Genomic DNA, 16,611 nt, shown 5'->3' with positions numbered 1-16,611 from the left:
CCAGCCCGGGCTTCCTGGACAATGCTTTTGGGATGAGGGAGAGGCCTTGGAACAGCCAGGAGTGCCTGGAACCCTAAAGTGGAGCCAGAGCCGGGGGTGGGGGGGTGGGGGGGAGCGGGTAGGGGCGGGCAGGGCCACCTCTGAGCTGGGCTGAGACTTTGAGGAAAGGAATCCTCTCCCCCTTCCCCTCCCCCTGGGGCGGGGCTCAACCTCTGGCTATAAACTGGGGTGCTTCAGCCTGCCCAGCAAGATTTCTCCCCACCACTCTCTCACACCTTTGCTGACCCAGACTCAGGTAACAGCCCCCCCGCAATCTCCAGGGGTGTCCTCGGGGGAGGGGGCAGAGGGATGGGAGACATGAGAGGTGAGGAAGAGAGGTATGGAGGCAGGGAGGTAGGGAGGTATGGGAATTTGAGGGGGCCAGGCTCCGGGGACTGGGGATAGAGCGGGGAATGTATGAGGATTTTGGGGGGTTATACAATTTAGGGGTGCCAGCATTTGGGTATCCCAGAATAGAACTCCTTAGGGCCTTGGAGCTGTGAATCCGAGGGAATCTCAGAAATTGAGAGTCCCTGAGCTTGGATGGCAGACGGTCTGGGTGTCAGGACTGGGGGTCAGTGTCTGCGAATTTAGGACTTAAAGTCACAGAATCTGAGGCCTCATGGCTGGAGGTAATATAATTTGTAGTATCATATTGGGTGTAGCATCAATCAGGCCTCTGAATTTGGGTGTACAGATTTTTGGGGTCTCATAATCTTGAGGTTTCAGAATTTAGGTCAAGACCTAAGGGATCAAGATTTTAGGGTGTCTGGGCTCACAACCTGCAGTGTCCACAGTTGGGGGGAGAGGTCTCAGAATCTGGAGATACCAGGACTTGCTGGTTTTCAGAATTCGTCAGTTAGGATCTGTGTGTATTGGGGTTTGGGGAGGTCTCAATCTGGACACCTTGGGGATTTCAGATATGGGGGGGTCTTAGTATTTAGGGGTCAGGGTGAGGCCTGGGGACAGAAGCTGCTCTTGTGTGTCCTGTCCCCTCTGTGGCAATGGATGAAGGTGAAAGGAGGTGACAGGTGGGCACATAACCCGCCAAAGGGGAGGGGGCCCTGGGGGTGGGAGAGGACGGTGGGGGTGATTAATTCTCCCAGAACCACCCCCCCGCCGCCCTCAAATACTTCTCAGGAGATGTCCTCTGTGTCACCCGATGTGACATCCCCCCAAAATAGACCCTGGGGGGCGGGACAGCTATTGTCTTCAGGCCACTGTCCCTTCCCAAATACCTTCTCCTAATCCCGACCCAGATCAGGTTCCCACCGACTTGTCATAAGACAAAAGGAGACAGCTGTGGAGAGGGGCGGGGCTGCAGCCCTCGGCTCGGCCCCACCTTACCCCCAGTGCCCGGATCACTGGAACAGGAGGTTGAGGAGTTGGGGGGCCCAAGCCCTCCTCCCTCAGACCCGGGGGTCCAGACCCCCAACCCCTCCTCTCTCAGACCAGGGGTCCAGTCCCCCGGGCCCTCCTCCCTCAGACCCTGGGGTCCAGGCCCCCAGCCACACGTCCTTCTGAACCGCACCCCATTGGGCCTGTTCTCTGCTGTCTGTAGGTCATACCAGGACCCCAGGATGTCGGACGCCGAAGAGCAGGAATATGAAGAGTGAGTGATGCCGGCGGGAGGGCTGGGGGCCTGGAGTGGCGGAGACCCCTCCCGCCTCCAAGGCTCCTAATTCTCTCCCTCCCTCCCTCTTTCCTTCCCACCCGGGTCCTCAGGGAGCAGCCTGAAGGTGAGTGGGGCGCGTGCTGACCTTGGGGGGGGGGTGGGATTGGGGGCGCCTTCGGGCATCTTAGCCCACCCCGCCCGACGCCCGCGCTCCTGGTTCGCACAGCCAGTGCGTGGGAAGCGCTCTCGGGTCCATTTGCCGCGGAGGCCCCGAGGTGCCCCCCTGTCGGTCTCGGATCGGACTCGACCCCACCCCGCTTCTCTCTGGGCCCCCATCTGGCGGCCCCCACGCCTCCCCGGGGCCCCTAACGCCGCGCCCTCTGTCCCCCACCCCTTGCAGAAGAGGAGGCCGCCGAGGAGGAGGAGGAAGGTGAGGCGCCGCACTCCGCAGGTCGGAGCCGGACCGCAGGGCCGGGGCCGGGGCGGGGGCGCGGACTCTCGGCCGGGGCGCGGGCGGCCGGGCGGGCTCAGCCTCAGCTCCTCTAACAGCCTCTCCCCTCTCTCCCCTCCCCGCCCCCCGCGTCCGCGCGCGGCCGCTCCCCTTCCCGGCCCCCCACCCCTTCGCTTCTCCTGCGCCCCCTCCCAGCCGCCGAGGAGCCGGAGCCGGCGGCAGAGCGAGGTAACCGCGGCTGCTTCGCTTCCGGAGAGCGATCCCGGGGCCTCGGGGCCCCGACCTCCGCGAGGACCCGCTCCGCACCCCCCAACCCGCGCCCGGCCCGGCCCGGCCCTTTAAGCCTGGAGCGCGCTCGCGCCCTCTGCTGGCCGCGAAGGGAACCAGCCTCGCGGAGGCTTTAACCCGTTCCCTTCCGTCTTAAAGGGACCGACACCCAAGCCTTCTTCCCCAGATTGGAGGGACACGCACAGAAGGGTTGGGTGTTTGCGGAGAGGCACCCCTCCCTCCCTCTCGTCTTCTCCTGTCCCTTACTTTTCTCCTTCATATACATTCAAAGGTTGGGGCCTGGGTTGCCTTAGGGGCTAGCGATGGTCGGGGGTGGGGGGGGGAGGGGGTCTGGATTCCTGTGTCTCTGGCGGGCAAGAGGGCCGAGGACACGACCCCTGGGTCACCGAGCGAAGAGAGGGCTGGGGGCCTCCCTGCACTGCTAGGCCTCGATGGAGGGGGTAGGAGCTCTGGGTGTGTAGGACGAGGGGCGGGGCCGGGGGTTGCTTTTGTTTTGTTTCCTTACGGTCTGAAGGTTTGGACACCTGGGTTCCCAGCGATGGGGGAGGGGGACCCCCCACACCAGTTCTGAATGTATATCTGATGCGTGTGACCCTCTCCCTCCTAAAGGCCACCCTGATTTCCCTTATCCTTTTTTACCTCCCAACCCCTCCCCTGGAGCTGCAGGAGAAGGGAAGTGGGCTGGTGGGAACCACGGCTCAGGGAGGGGGGGGCCTCCTTTGGATATGTCGTGTCCACCCCCCCCCCCCACGAACTCTTGCTAATTATCTCTTTGTATCCCCCTCACCAGAAGAGGAGCGCCCCAAACCAAGGTGAGATCCTAGGAGGGTGGGGGTCCCCATCACATCCCCTTAAGTATATCCCCCACCTCCAGAGACAGGGTGCAAGAGAGGCAGAGGAGAGTGGGGAAACGGAAGCACAGGAAAGGGCAGTGATTTCCGCAAACATTTCTGTGGAACTTTCCACTTTGGTGTTTGGCGAGAGGCAGACTCTGCCTGCCCTGTTGGTGAAAGTAGACCCAGATCCAGCGACTGTAGCACAGTTGCTTGCTTGCTCTTTGTGACCCCATGGACTATAGCCCACCAGGCTCCTCTGTCCATGGGATTATTCCAGGCAAGAATACTGGAGTGGGTTGCCATGCCCTCCTCCAGGGGATCTTCCAGATCCAGGGGTCGAATTCGCATCTCCTACATCTCCTGCATTGGCAGGTGGATCCTTTACTGCTGAGCCACCCAGGGAAGCCCATGGTAGCACAGAGGAGGGGACTATCTCTGCCCTAGGCAATCAAGGAATCCCAGGGGAGGTGATGCCTGAGAGACAAGGAGTTTGCTAGCTGAAGGAGGTATAAGGGAGATGGTAGATGAAGAAGTGAGTGGTGTGTGCAAGGTCCAGTGTTTCAGGGGCAGATACAAACACAGGAGGATCCAAACTAGGCAGGCCGCTGGAGTCATGAGAGGTCACGGAGGGGAGAGAGGAGCCCTGGAGGGTGTAATACTGGGACCAAAGCTTGGCAGTGCGGGACTTCCCTGGCAGTCCAGTGGTTTTAAGACTGCGCTCCCAATGCAGTGAGTGTGGGTTTGATCCCTGCTTGGGGAGCTAAGATCCCACATACTGTAAAGTGCAGCTAAAAACTGAAACGAACAAAACAAACCCAAAGCTTAGAGATGCAAGGAGGCAGCAATTTGAGCAGAAGAAGTGGAAATCCTTGGGGCCTGTGCGGACAGTGTGAATTTCAGAGGGATGGGGCCACGGAGGCCAGGGCACTGGGGAGCCTGCGGAGGGTTTTGAGCAGAGGGGACACAGGGTTGATCTGGGTGAGAGCCAGGTGGGCAGGAAAGCACAGGTGTGCTTCGGCATCAGGAGGCCTTGTTTGGGCAGGGAAGTTCCCAGGGGCGGCTGTGGGGTGGTATATCAAGGGAAGGGTATTGCAGGCAGGGCAAACAGCATGTGCAAATGCCCGGGGGCATTGGGGTGCATGACACAGCCAGGGAACTGAGGGGCGAGGTGAGGCCTAAGCTGGGGCAGAGGGCTGAGGGTAGAAAGGGTCCACCAACTGAGAGACCCCCAGGGTTTGGTGTTGTTCTGCCATGGCACGTGACGTGTGGGCTCTTGACTCTGAGACCAGGGATGGAACCCACACCTCCTGCAGTGGGAGCACAGAGTCTTAAGCACCGGGCTTCCAGGGAAGTCCCAAGAACCCCAGGTTGAGGAGCTCAGTTGGGGCAGGGTTTGTGCAAAGACGGGAAATGTTCAGGAGGCATCTATTCACTGGTGTCTGAGGTTTGAGAGTCTCCTCGAGACAGAGGCGAATCCTTAGTAAATGATGGCAATTGAAGTCACAGGAATGAATGACTGACCTATGAATGAATCGAATGAATCAAAGGGCAAAACTCCCACCAAGGGACAAGAGGACAGAGATGGGACAGGCAGAGAAATAGGAAGCGAGTCAGGAGGAGGCGCTGTCTCAGAAATCAAAGAAGAGTGCACTTCCCTGGTGGTCTGAGGGTTAAGATTCTGCCCTCCCAGTGCAGGGGGCTTGGGTTCAAATCTTGAGCAGGGAATTGACCCACATGCTGCACCATGCAGCTAAAAAAATAAATTAAAAAAAATAATAAAGAAAGAAAATTCTAAGAAATGGGAGGACCCTGGGGTTGGAAATCAAGGGCAGCCCCTCATAGCCGCACCACCCAATACAAGTACAACGCAAGCCACATATGTAACTGAATTATTATTATTTTTTTGCTAGCTGCATTTAAAAAAAGTAAAATGGGTAAAATGAATCCCAATAGCATATTTTACTCAACCCGTTGTACCTGAAATCGCATCGTTGGGACACTAAGCCATATTAACCTCCTTAGTGAAACATTTTACATTCTTTGGTTCCACCGAGTCTGTGGAATCAGGGCCTGCATCTCACCGCAGCCTGTCCGATGCGGACCGGCCGCACCGCAGGCGCTCAGGACCCACGTGAGGCTGATGCTGCCCCGCGGGAAGGTCAGGGCACTCAGCTTTCTCCTCTTCTGTTCTCGCAGCCGTCCCGTGGTACCTCCTCTGATCCCGCCAAAGATCCCAGAGGGGGAGCGTGTGGACTTCGATGTAAGTAATGCACGCCCCATCCAGGGCGGGGCTGCTAGCCCTTAGGGCGAGAATTAGGAAGCGGCGCCCCTCCCTTCTTCTTCTTCTTTCCTTTTTTTTTTTTTTTTTGTCTTTTTCCTTTTGTGTGCTTGCTTTTCTACTCCTGAAATTGCGTCCTCGCGGCCCCCTAGGGTCAGAGCCCGGTGTTCGCTGCCATCTGCTGGACATCGAGCGCACGGCAGCCGTCTGTCCCAGCGGACCGTCAACCCACCAACTCTTGCGGTCAAGGGGTGCCCCTCCTGACGCTTCTCAGAGGGCTGAGACGCTGAGGGGCTGGCGCCTTCTCGGGGTACCCCCTGGGGATGACCAGGCTCCCGCCCTCCGTCCCCCCAGGACATCCACCGGAAGCGCATGGAAAAGGACCTGCTGGAGCTGCAGACACTCATCGACGTCCACTTTGAGCAGCGGAAGAAAGAGGAAGAGGAGCTGGTGGCGCTGAAAGAGCGCATCGTGAGTGGAGGGCGGTGCGGTTGCCCCAGTTCGCCCCTCGCCTCCCAGCCTCTGGGTCCTGGGATATACGGAGCACGGTCGCCATCCAGTGCAGACCCAAGGCTGAAACTTTCCGGATCGCACCGAAGTTGATGCTCGTCTCCACTCCTGACCTGACCTGGGAAGGGATAAGGGGGTGCGTGATGGTCCCTGCACCCGCTCAGCCCTCTGTCTCCTCCAGGAGCGGCGCCGGGCCGAGAGAGCCGAGCAACAGCGCTTCAGAACCGAGAAGGAGCGCGAGCGTCAGGCCAAGCTGGCGGTGGGTGCCTCCCCTCCTCCCTGCCTCCCCTCCTCCCGGGAACAGTTTTCCATTCATGATCTCTGTGACCCCAAGAAAGTCCGCATGCGTATTATCCATGGATCTTGCTGTTGGAAGGGAGGGAAACCCCAACCCAACTGAATTTAGCGGAAAGAGAGTTTTATTGGCTCATATAACTAAATTGCCTAAGGCAGGGTCTGCTTCAGGCATGGCTGGATCAAGGGACTTATATCGTAAAGACCCAGCTTTTCTCTGTCCATCCTTTGGCCTATATTTATGTGGAAAATGTGTCCAGGAGGGTGCCTAGCATGTTCCTGGTCTGAGCCCTGAAAATCCTGACTCCTGTCAATCTTAGGCAGGAGTGACCAATGTCCAGCTGCAGGTCTGGCTTAAACTCCTCTTTGTCTCTGGCACAAATCCTAGGATGTTTTCAGATTGTTTACCTGCCATTGTGGAATGAACCACTGGCTGGTTGGGAGAGAGTGAGTAGAACTTTCCCATTGCTTTTGGCCTTGGAAGCATGACCTGACTTGAAATCAGGCATGACTCACTCAATTCATTTTTTTTTTTTTGGCCGCACCTCGCAGCATGTGGGATCTTAGTTCCAGGGGTCGAACCCGTGCCTCCTGCAGTGGAAGTGCAGATTCTTAACCACTGGACCACCAGGGAAATCCCTCAAGCCATTTTTAAAGAACAGGAATTGGGTGGTGTGGTAGACAAAGGACTGGTCTCCCAAAGATGTCTGCTTCTGGATTCCCAGAGACTATGACTGTGGGACCCTACACGAGGAAAGGGACTTTGCAGAGTTGATTACATTAAAGATCCAGAGATGGCGAGATCCTCCTGGATTTTCTGGGTGAGCCCAGCATTATCACAAGGTCCCTACATGGGGACCTTTGCAGATGGAGGAAGGGGACCTGAGCCAAGGGATGCAGGCAGCCCTGAGAAGCTGGAAAAGGGAAGTGGGTGACTCTCCGCTCACGCCTCCAGAAGGAGGCTGTGTGCCCCTTGACGTAGCCCTGGAGACCTGCTGCAGACTCCCGACCTGCAGAAGTACAAGATGATAAACTGACATTGCTTTAAGCCACTATGTTTGCAGATTACAGCGGTGAGAGGAAGCGCATTCAGGTGGGGAATTATGGGCAAGCCCTGCACCATCATGCCCACCCTGCCTGCCCCTCCAGTGGGGAGTAGGCTTTGGCCGGGGTGAACGTCTAATTCTGGAACACACAATGCAGACTTTCTGGATGTAGTCACGCCTCAGTGAAGGCTTTTTGGAGCCCCTTCCTCAGGCTCAAGGCCAAGAGCCTCTTGATTCTGCCCCCGCCCCCAACTCCCATGACCAGTTACCCTCTTTGTCCCTCTGAGGAAAGTCATTCTCTCGTGATACTAGAGGAGAGTAAGTTTCAGAGAGAGCCGGTACCTACACGGAGGTCATAACAGCAGATCGCCACTGGCCATGGCAGGCTGGAGCACGCAGAGAAAAGCAAGCCTATCCCTCTCACCCAGCTTCAGTTTTCCTGGGGGTGGGGGCAGCATATTAAGGCTCAGAGTTGACAAAGGACTGGCCGGTGGTCACACACCCAGGCCTGGAAGGGCCAGGAGGACGTATCTGCATCCTTGTCTGTTCTGAAATTGACCTTGTCTCTCGTGAGCTTCCCTCATGGCTCAGACAGTGAAGAATCTACCTACAATGCAGGAGGCTGGGGTTTGATCCCTGGGTTGGGAAGATCCCCTGGAGAAGAGAATGGCAACCCATCCAGTGTTCTTGCCTGGAGACTCCCATGGACAGAGGAGCCTGGAGGGCTGCAGTTCACGGGGTCGCAGAGAGTCGGACACGACTGAAGCGGCTAACACTCACTTTCTCACGCTTGAGTCTGATTGACCCTGATTCACCCAAGGCAGAATCGGCCTCCCCCACGCCCCCCTCAGGCGCCCTCCCGGCTCAGTCCAGGGGGGTGGGGGAGGCCCAGGGGTGAACCCTGTTCTTCCCACAGGAGGAGAAGATGCGGAAGGAAGAGGAGGAGGCCAAGAAGCGGGCTGAGGACGACGCCAAGAAGAAGAAGGTTCTCTCCAACATGGGCGCCCATTTTGGGGGTTACCTGGTCAAGGTGAGTTCAGCCTGCTGGGGCCTGAGGTCTGGGCTCCCAGGGAGGCAACTGGGGTCTGAGGAGGAGGGGATGGGGTCTGGACCCCCGGGTCTGAGGGCGGAGGGGCGGGGGCCTGGACCCCCGGGTCTGAGGGCAGAGGGGCGGGGTCCTGGACACCCCGGTCTGAGGGAGGAGGGGATGGGGTCTGGACCCCCGGGTCTGAGCGGGGAGGGGCTGGGGAGCCACCCCCACCTCATGGTGCCCCCTTCCCACCCTCAGGCAGAACAGAAGCGAGGGAAGCGTCAGACGGGGCGGGAGATGAAATTGCGGATCCTGTCTGAACGGAAGAAGCCTCTGAACATCGACCACATGGGAGAAGAACAGCTCCGGTATGCGGCAGGGGCCCGGGTGTCAGACAGGCAGATGGGGTGACCCTGGCCCGGGTCTGAGAGGGCGGAGACCCCGGCGCTTTGTGACTTTGTGCAAGGGTTCCCCCCTCTCTGGGCCACTCCCCTGTGGAGGGTCACTGATGCAGGACCTGTGTTTTTGGTGCCAAGACCTGTAGAGCCTGGGAGATGACAGGAAACCAGAGCATGGGGCTGACCAAGATTGAGGCGGTCATGTTGTTCTGATGATGTCCCTCGGGAATTCCAAACGGGCTCCATCTTCTGCCCAAGTTAAAGCCAGACACGCTGGCCACAATTTCCCAGGCAAATCTCTTCCGGACGGACCCCTGTCTCTCCCTTCACAGCTCACTATGGGCACAGCCTGCCTCTCAGGATAAGCCCCCAGAGAGAAGGCTGGGGAAGGTCTTCCCTTGGGGGCCTCCTCTGTGTCTTAGGGGCCCAGGCACGGCCCTTAAAGTCAGAAACACCCACCACCCCAGAGGCGGCGTGGTGAGGGGACTTGGAGCTCAACACCTGAGACCGCTTGCAGGGGCTCAGTGCCAGCTCCACCGCCTAAGCTGTGTGATCTTAGGCACGTTGTTACCTCCTCTGAGCCTTGCTTTCCTCACTGGTAAAAGGAGGCTGTGATGAGTCTACATTACGGAGCAGCAAAAGGTCAGTGAGCAGGAGCCCCGTATGGAGGGCTTGCAGCTCTGTGAGGGAGATACCATTATACTGTTATCACCCTGTTAGAGACAACAAACCAGAACATTAAAAAAACCAACAAACGAAAAAAGGCACAGAGAGGTGAAGGAACCTTTCCAGGGTTGCACAGCTTGCAGGCACAAGAGTGGGGATTGGAACCCAGGAAGTCTGGTGTGGTAGTCTGTGTTCTTCTTCACGTATTTACGAAGGGGCATGATGGTAAATGCTTCCCAAGTGGATCTCCAGAGGCTAAAAGTCCACATCTTAGTGTTTGCTCATTTCCATGGCGTGAAAGCTCCCAGGATGCTGATTTCAAACCCCCAGCATGAGGACCCTGCGCTCAGAGTTGGGGGATGGATATTCAGAGTCGGCTCCAGCCCCCTCCCTCCCAGGAAACATTATCGCAGGGCCTGGACTAAATAGTATGTCGCTAACGTTCCTTTTCCTCCTCTCTCCACCCTACACCACACGTCTGCTCGTCGTTTGGGTCCACTGATAATTTTGGAGGATCTCAAGTTACTTAAGTTTTATTTATTCGATAGAGATCATATGATGGTCTATAAAAATTTAAAATAAAATACACCACAGAAGAGAGAGCATTTGAAAACCATTAGCTGGCAAAAGACAACCATTAACTGGAAAAAGAAAACACAGAATACTAGTAAGAATTGAAAGAGTAGTAACAACTAGCTTTATCAACTGTTTGTTATGTGCCAGGTACTTTATACCTGTTCTCTCATCCTCTAATGGCTCAAGGCATTGTCAGTTCAGAATAAGTTTAGCCTCTAATAATTGAGATACGACTATAGCAGCCTAACACACAGAGGTTTGTTTCCTTACATAGAAGGAATCTGTAGTCCACAGCTGGTATGGCAATTCTACAAAACGATTAAAGACTCAGACTCCTATTGTCCTGCTCCACTGCTTTTACTCCAACATTTCCATCGTCCAAATCACCTCATGGTCAAATGTGGCCGCTGGTGCTCCAGCCAGCACATCCAAGCAGCAGAAAGAAATTGCAAGGCAAGACCCACAAAGGCTTACCTGGAAGCTCCACTCGATGACCTACTTTCATCCACTGGCCGCCCTACCTGCAAGGGAGATTGGGGATAGTAACAGAGCCTCCTGCAAAAAGTTCTAAGGAGGAAAGGGAGAAGGGGTGTGGAGGGGACAACCCACAACTTCTTCACCATTTTCTTTTTTCTTCTTCACCATTTTCTTTCTGCATTTTTCTGGAGAGGGAAACAGGATCCTCGGGGCAGTCACTTGGCCAATAGTCACAAGCCAGAGAATGCCAGAGCTGATGTTTGAACCTAGGCTTTCTGACTCCAGGACCGGGCTCCTTAGCCACGCTATCATTGTCCGTTAGAGAGACAGGGACGGAGAAGTGGGCAGAGATTTAAAGACCCCTTGCTGCAATCCGCTTTGCATAGTAACAAAAGGGCCCCAAATTAACACAATGGCACCAGTAAAGCCAAACTCAAAGGGTTCCCTCAGCCCCTCTGGGCCTGGGCCCGGCCTGGCTCCCTTCCCTGACAGTCCTTCTGCCTGGCCAGGGAGAAGGCCCAGGAACTGTCGGACTGGATCCACCAACTGGAGTCAGAGAAGTTTGACCTGATGGCGAAGCTGAAGCAGCAGAAATATGAGGTGAGACCCGTGTTTGCTAGAGGCTGGGCCGGGCTGGGGCTGGGGGCTGGGGCTGGGGGCTGGAGGCTGGGCCAGGCCAGGCTGGGGCTGGGGGCTGGGGGCTGGCTTGGGTTGGGTCGGGGCAGGGGGTGCCTCTCCCTCTAGCTCTGCCAACACCTCCCTCTGGTCTCCACAGATCAACGTCCTGTACAACCGCATCAGCCACGCCCAGAAGTTGTAAGTGTGAATGGAGCTTGGGCCCCACACCCCTCCCTCTGACTCTCTCTCCTGCTGCCCCGACTCCGTTTCATCCCCGACCACCCTTTCTTGGGGGCTCTGTCTCCATCCCTCTTTCTCTGGAACGTTTTCGTAACCTGTCCTTTTCTCTCCATCTCTGGTTCTCTTCTGGGGTCTCAATCCCCCTTTCTATGTCCCTCTAAATCACTGGTCCTCCAGGCGGGGGGTGGTGATCTCCCCCCTCCACCTGACCCAGAGGACATCAGGTGATGTCCAGAACACGTTTGGGGAGGGGGTCCTAGTGGCCCCTGCTGGGTGGAGCTCAGGGCCCCTGTTCAGTGTCCTGGGATGCTCAGGACGGCCCCCAAATGCCACTGGTGCTGACGTCGAGAAGCGCGGCTTTTGCTGTGTTTCTTGCAGTCTCCCACTCCCCTTCCCTCCCTCTCTCCATCTTCTCTCCGCCTCAAGTTTCCATCTTTCTCTTCCCCCCAGCCTCCCCGGCCCTCTCTGTCACTCTCCCCTTCCTGCCCCCAGCTCTGTATCCATAACCATTTATCAGCGGCCACGTGAACATCCTGAGCTGGCCCAGGGATATCACCTCCCGCCCGTTGGAGGGCCGGAGACCGCTAATCGCGCCACCCCAGGCAGCGAACCCTCCACGAGCAGACAGTGGCGGACCTCTTCCCGTGGCGGGGAGGGCGGGGCCCATCTCAGAGGTGGGTGGGGAGGCGCTCCTTCCTAACACCCCTCCTCCTCCTCCTCCAGCCGGAAGGGGGCCGGGAAGGGCCGCGTCGGAGGCCGCTGGAAGTGAGGAGCTGGGCACAGCGCCCCCGCCCCCTCGAGGCACCTGGGAGCCCTTGGCGTGTGCGTCCATCAGGGGCTTGAAATAAATGCTCCCCCTGCCGCGAGTGCTTGAGTTCTGTGTTGTTATGAACGCGCAGCTGGCCATGGGGAGGCCACCAGCTCACAGCTGCTGGGGGAATCCTCTCAACAATCGTGAGGACCTTGTGTAAGGCTGACCCCTCACCCGCAGCTGGTGACCGTGCAAACCGGTGCGACCGCTCTGGAAAGGAGTCTGGCAGGTCTTCAAACAGTGAACCACAGCATTACCATTTGTTGTTGTTTAGTTGCTCAGTTGTGTCCGAGTCTTTGCGACCCCGTGGACTGTAGCCCGCCAGGCTTCTCTGTCCATGGGATTCTCCAGGCGAGAACACTGGAGTGGGTTGCCATTTCCTTCTCCAGGGGATCTTCCCGACCCGGGGATCAAACCCGCTTCTCCTGCATTGCTAGGTGGAATCTTTACCGCTGAGCCATAGGCCCTAGCAATTCTGCCCCAAGAGAACGGAAAAGATGTATTCTCGCGAACACGTGTACAGGATTCTCAGCAGCAGCATAGCTCAGGATCCCCAAGAGGTGAAAACAACCCAAACGTCCGTCCACCAGTGAACAGATGCGAGGGAATACTATTCAGCTGTAAAGAGGAATGAGGCTCTGGCACAGGCTTCAGTGTAGATGAGCCTGCCAATCAGAATGAAGGCAGCCAGATGCAAATGGCCACACATTGCGAGATCCCGTTGACGCGAAATTTCTAGAAGGCAAATCCACAGAGGCAGGGAGTAGTGGTGGTCTCCAGGGACACAGGGGAAGAAAGGAGTGGGGGAGGGTAATGGCTAAAAGGAATGGTGCTTCTTATGGGGGTGATAGAGTGTTCTGGCATTACAACCTTGTAAACAGACTAGAAAAAAAAAAAAAAACACCCTCTGATCACATTACTATTAATAGATATAAAGTAGATAACGAACAAGGACCTGCTATAGAGCATAGGGAACTCTGCTCAATGCATTGTAGTAGTTAGTTACAGGCCAGTAGTTAGGACTCCGGGCTTCCACTGCCAGGGGCTTGGGTTCAATCCCTGGTTGGGGAACTATGATCCCGAAAGCCACACGACGCAGCCAAAAAAAGAAAAAAAACCCAAACTAATAACCTATAAGGGAAAAGAATCTGAAAAAGAATATATATATAAAATTGGGTCACTTTGCTCTACACCTGAAACACAACATTGTAAGTTAACTATACTTCAATTTTTTAAAATGGCTAAAAAATAAATAAAAGCACTATGTATGGTTCTTGGAGAAAAAAAAAACAAAAAACAAAACAGAAATCCAAAAGTGGATAAGCCTAAAAAAACCAACAAGCCTGCCATCAGGTACTGAGGTGCCGCCTGCCTTCCTGCTTGGCTTCCCCCTGTGAGGTCGCAGACTGGTCCCGAGATGATTTCTGGAGCTCTGCGCCATCCCATCTGCTTCCCAGAAGGCAGGCAGGAGAAGAGGAGAACCAGAAAGGTGCACCTCTTGGCTGAATCAAACCGCTTTCCAAAGCTTTCCTGGACAGCTTCCCTCCCCCCCACCCCACCCCAGTCGTGCTCACTTACATCTTATCTCTGCCCCGACTGCAAAGATGACTAGGTCTCCTGCTGGTTCTGCAGCCACCTGGGTGCTTTGCTGCTCCAAACAAAAGCAGGCTTCTCGTTTTTGAGGAAGGACGCAGTAGTGATGGGCAGGCAGCTGTCGGTCTCTGACCCACTCTCCCGCCACCCACATATAGAGTCCCCCTGTCTGGAACACACTCCCAGGCTCCCCTCGGACGAAAGCCCAGGGTGTTTGGGAGGCAGATCAGCTGTCTGTCTGGCTTGGGTGTGTCTCCGGGTGGTTTGACATTATATAAATGCAAAGACGAGCTCTCCCTCTCTAGCTAGCCCATGGTGGTAGAGATGGAACAGGGCCATTGTAATACTGGTAATTTAGAAACAAACCTTCCACGTGGGAAAGAAGAGAGAGAGCAGCACAGTGAAGTCATTGGGGCAGAGCAGAGATCTTAGCTTCAGATCCGGAAAATCTGGAAACCTGGTTCTAGATTTTGGGTAAAATCTGTTTTTTTATAAGCACCGTGGTCCCTGACACTGCAAGGGGGAGGGCTTCTTTCTGGGCCCGTGTCCTTGGATAACCTTTGGGAAGATGCCATTCTTGAGATGGTTGTCAATTTCAAAGCCCGTTGGCACGCGTCTGAGGACACAGCGGATATTTTCGTGTGTTGAAAGTCACAGCAGGTCAGCCATGGGGTGCCTTTCGCAATATAATTCTCTCTCTTTTTAACAATTAATTAATCGATATTTATTTTGGCTGTTCACTGCTCTTCATCGCGGTGTGGCTTCTCTAGCTGTTTGCGTTCTCAGTACTTGCTGTATGTAGGATCTTAGTTCCCCGATCAGGGATCGAACCCATGTCCTCTTCACTGGGAGCATGGACCAGCAGGGAAGTCCTAACAATATAATTCTATCTTAAACGTAAAAGGTTCCTTTGTGCAAATAACTCTTTCAAGGACAGTTAAAATAGAAATTAGAACTGACTTCTACTATGCTTACCCCTGTTTTCTCACAGAATAGAGGAGTCAACTTGATACTTTGTGAATGTCCTCTTGCATCCCTTTATCTGAACCATCTTTATGAGGTCCGTTTTTCTGCCTCTTGCAGGGAAAAAGGGAACATGTTATCTTTCCAAGGCTATTTTCACCAGCTGTGAGGAGGTTAAGCATCAACATTCCAGTGCTAGCATTGAGAGAAAACAGCAGGCTTGAGAAGTAAAAAAAACCTTCACCATGGAAAAGAGAAGGGCAGAAGAGAATTGTAATGAGTAAAATATAAAAATGCCTGTACAGAGTCAACGTCTACCTACGAGACAGGCCAGGTACACGGTCACAACAGCTCCTGGAGGCAGAAATTAAGAGAGTAAGCCTAGGTCCTAGATCAGACCCCACAGTTGGAAGTGTCAAGAGACAAGATCAAGTCCAGGAATGCCTAAACCAGAGCTGTAATTCTTACCCATTGTAGTAGAATAGAATTTGTTAAACAGAGGTTCAAGTCTAAATGCAGCAGTCAACCTAAAGATTGCGAACAAAACTTCACGGTGGGAGCATGTCCCATAGTAGGTTGTGTGGGTTGAGCAGATACTCCAAATTGTGTCTCCCGTAAATAAAAATCATAAAACTATAGACATATTTACATCACAGCTCACAGACACAATGAACACAAGCTTCCAAAAACAGCATACACCAGCTACAGACACGACCACAAATACACACATCACAGTTGTGCGCAGGTATAGAGACACCCATAACTGAAGACACCCTAACAACATCCACACCATTCAAGCTGCCTGGAGAAGAAGGTGGGTCTATAGGTTGAATGGAAAGTGTGGGATTGAAGGACTACATATCCCCAAAGTCACCCGAACTGCTAACCCTTTTGTATCTGTTAGGTAGTTAGAATAGGGAAAAGGAGTCCAGGATGACGGTGGCTAAAAGACCTGGAAGGGAAAAGCCTGCGAAAATAGAACAAAGGAAGGTCCGAGAACCGGAGTGAGAATCTCAGGGAAAACAAATGGCACTCCTGGCTGGCCCAATTTGCACAGGACAGGCCCAGGGAGAGAGAAACATATAAAAAGAGGAGCCAAAGCTCTCTTCTCCCTCTCTCTCCCGCGCGCTGGGGCGCTCTTCTTTTCATGTCTTTGGGTCGACATGCCCTCACACCTCGAAAATGGATTTTCCTGTTATCTTCTAAATAAAATAGAGCTGTAACACTGAGCTGTGTCACTGATTTCTCTAAGAGTTATAACATGGTTCATTCGAGCCCTGAGAGCTATAACACGGTCTGTCCAAGACCGGAGAGCTGTTAACACGCTGAGGGGGCTTTAATGTCCGTCACTCCAAATCTTTGTTGTGACGAGACAAAAACCGAGGAGCATACACTCGCCTGACATAGCCACCTCAGCGGTCTCCAGGTTTCACGGCATCTGTCGTTTATTTCTTAGCACAGGCCCAGGAAGTTTAGAGTGGGTAGAGCTGATCTGACATCCGTTGGAAAACAGAACACTTGCCTCTGTATTTCAGAGCCATTCTTTGTGATTTTCAGAGAAGGCAATGGCACCCCACTCCAGCACTCTTGCCTGGAAAATGCCACGGACGGAGGAGCCTGGTAGGCTGCAGTCCATGGGGTCGCTAAGAGTCGGACACGACTGAGCGGCTTCATTTTCCCTTTCATGCATTGGAGAAGGAAATGGCAACCCACTCTAGTGTTCTTGCCTGGAGAATTCCAGGGACGGGGGATCCCGGTGGGCTGCTGTCTATGGGGTCGCACAGGGTACTAAGCGACTTAGCAGCAGCAGTAGCTTTGTGATTTTTATAGGTCTTTGCTCTGGACTCGGAGTGCTTGCTTCCTTCCCAGTGAGGATTAAGGT

General features: G+C 54.7%; 1 protein-coding gene across 2 annotated transcripts; it reads left to right on the top strand.

Annotated features, from left to right (window-relative positions):
* Positions 1-203: 203 nt before the first annotated feature.
* TNNT1 (troponin T1, slow skeletal type) lies at positions 204-12,228 on the top strand. 2 transcript variants are annotated; one of them, XM_043434895.1, is made up of 14 exons: positions 204-295; positions 1,601-1,651; positions 1,765-1,778; positions 2,055-2,084; positions 2,301-2,333; positions 3,184-3,205; positions 5,426-5,489; positions 5,862-5,978; positions 6,199-6,276; positions 8,274-8,387; positions 8,646-8,755; positions 11,014-11,104; positions 11,280-11,320; positions 12,086-12,228. In XM_043434895.1, the coding sequence occupies exons 2-14, from the start codon at positions 1,620-1,622 to the stop codon at positions 12,129-12,131; spliced, it is 792 nt and encodes a 263-aa protein (XP_043290830.1). In that variant the 5' UTR covers positions 204-295; positions 1,601-1,619; the 3' UTR covers positions 12,132-12,228. The 2 variants fall into 2 exon arrangements, with proteins under 2 accessions (XP_043290830.1, XP_043290831.1); XM_043434896.1 differs by lacking the exon at positions 2,301-2,333.
* The last annotated feature ends 4,383 nt before the right edge of the window (positions 12,229-16,611 follow it).

Source organism: Cervus canadensis, chromosome 18 (assembly GCF_019320065.1).
Source record: "Cervus canadensis isolate Bull #8, Minnesota chromosome 18, ASM1932006v1, whole genome shotgun sequence".
NCBI lineage: Eukaryota > Metazoa > Chordata > Mammalia > Artiodactyla > Cervidae > Cervus > Cervus canadensis.
This window is presented reverse-complemented; position numbering and strand designations above follow the sequence as displayed.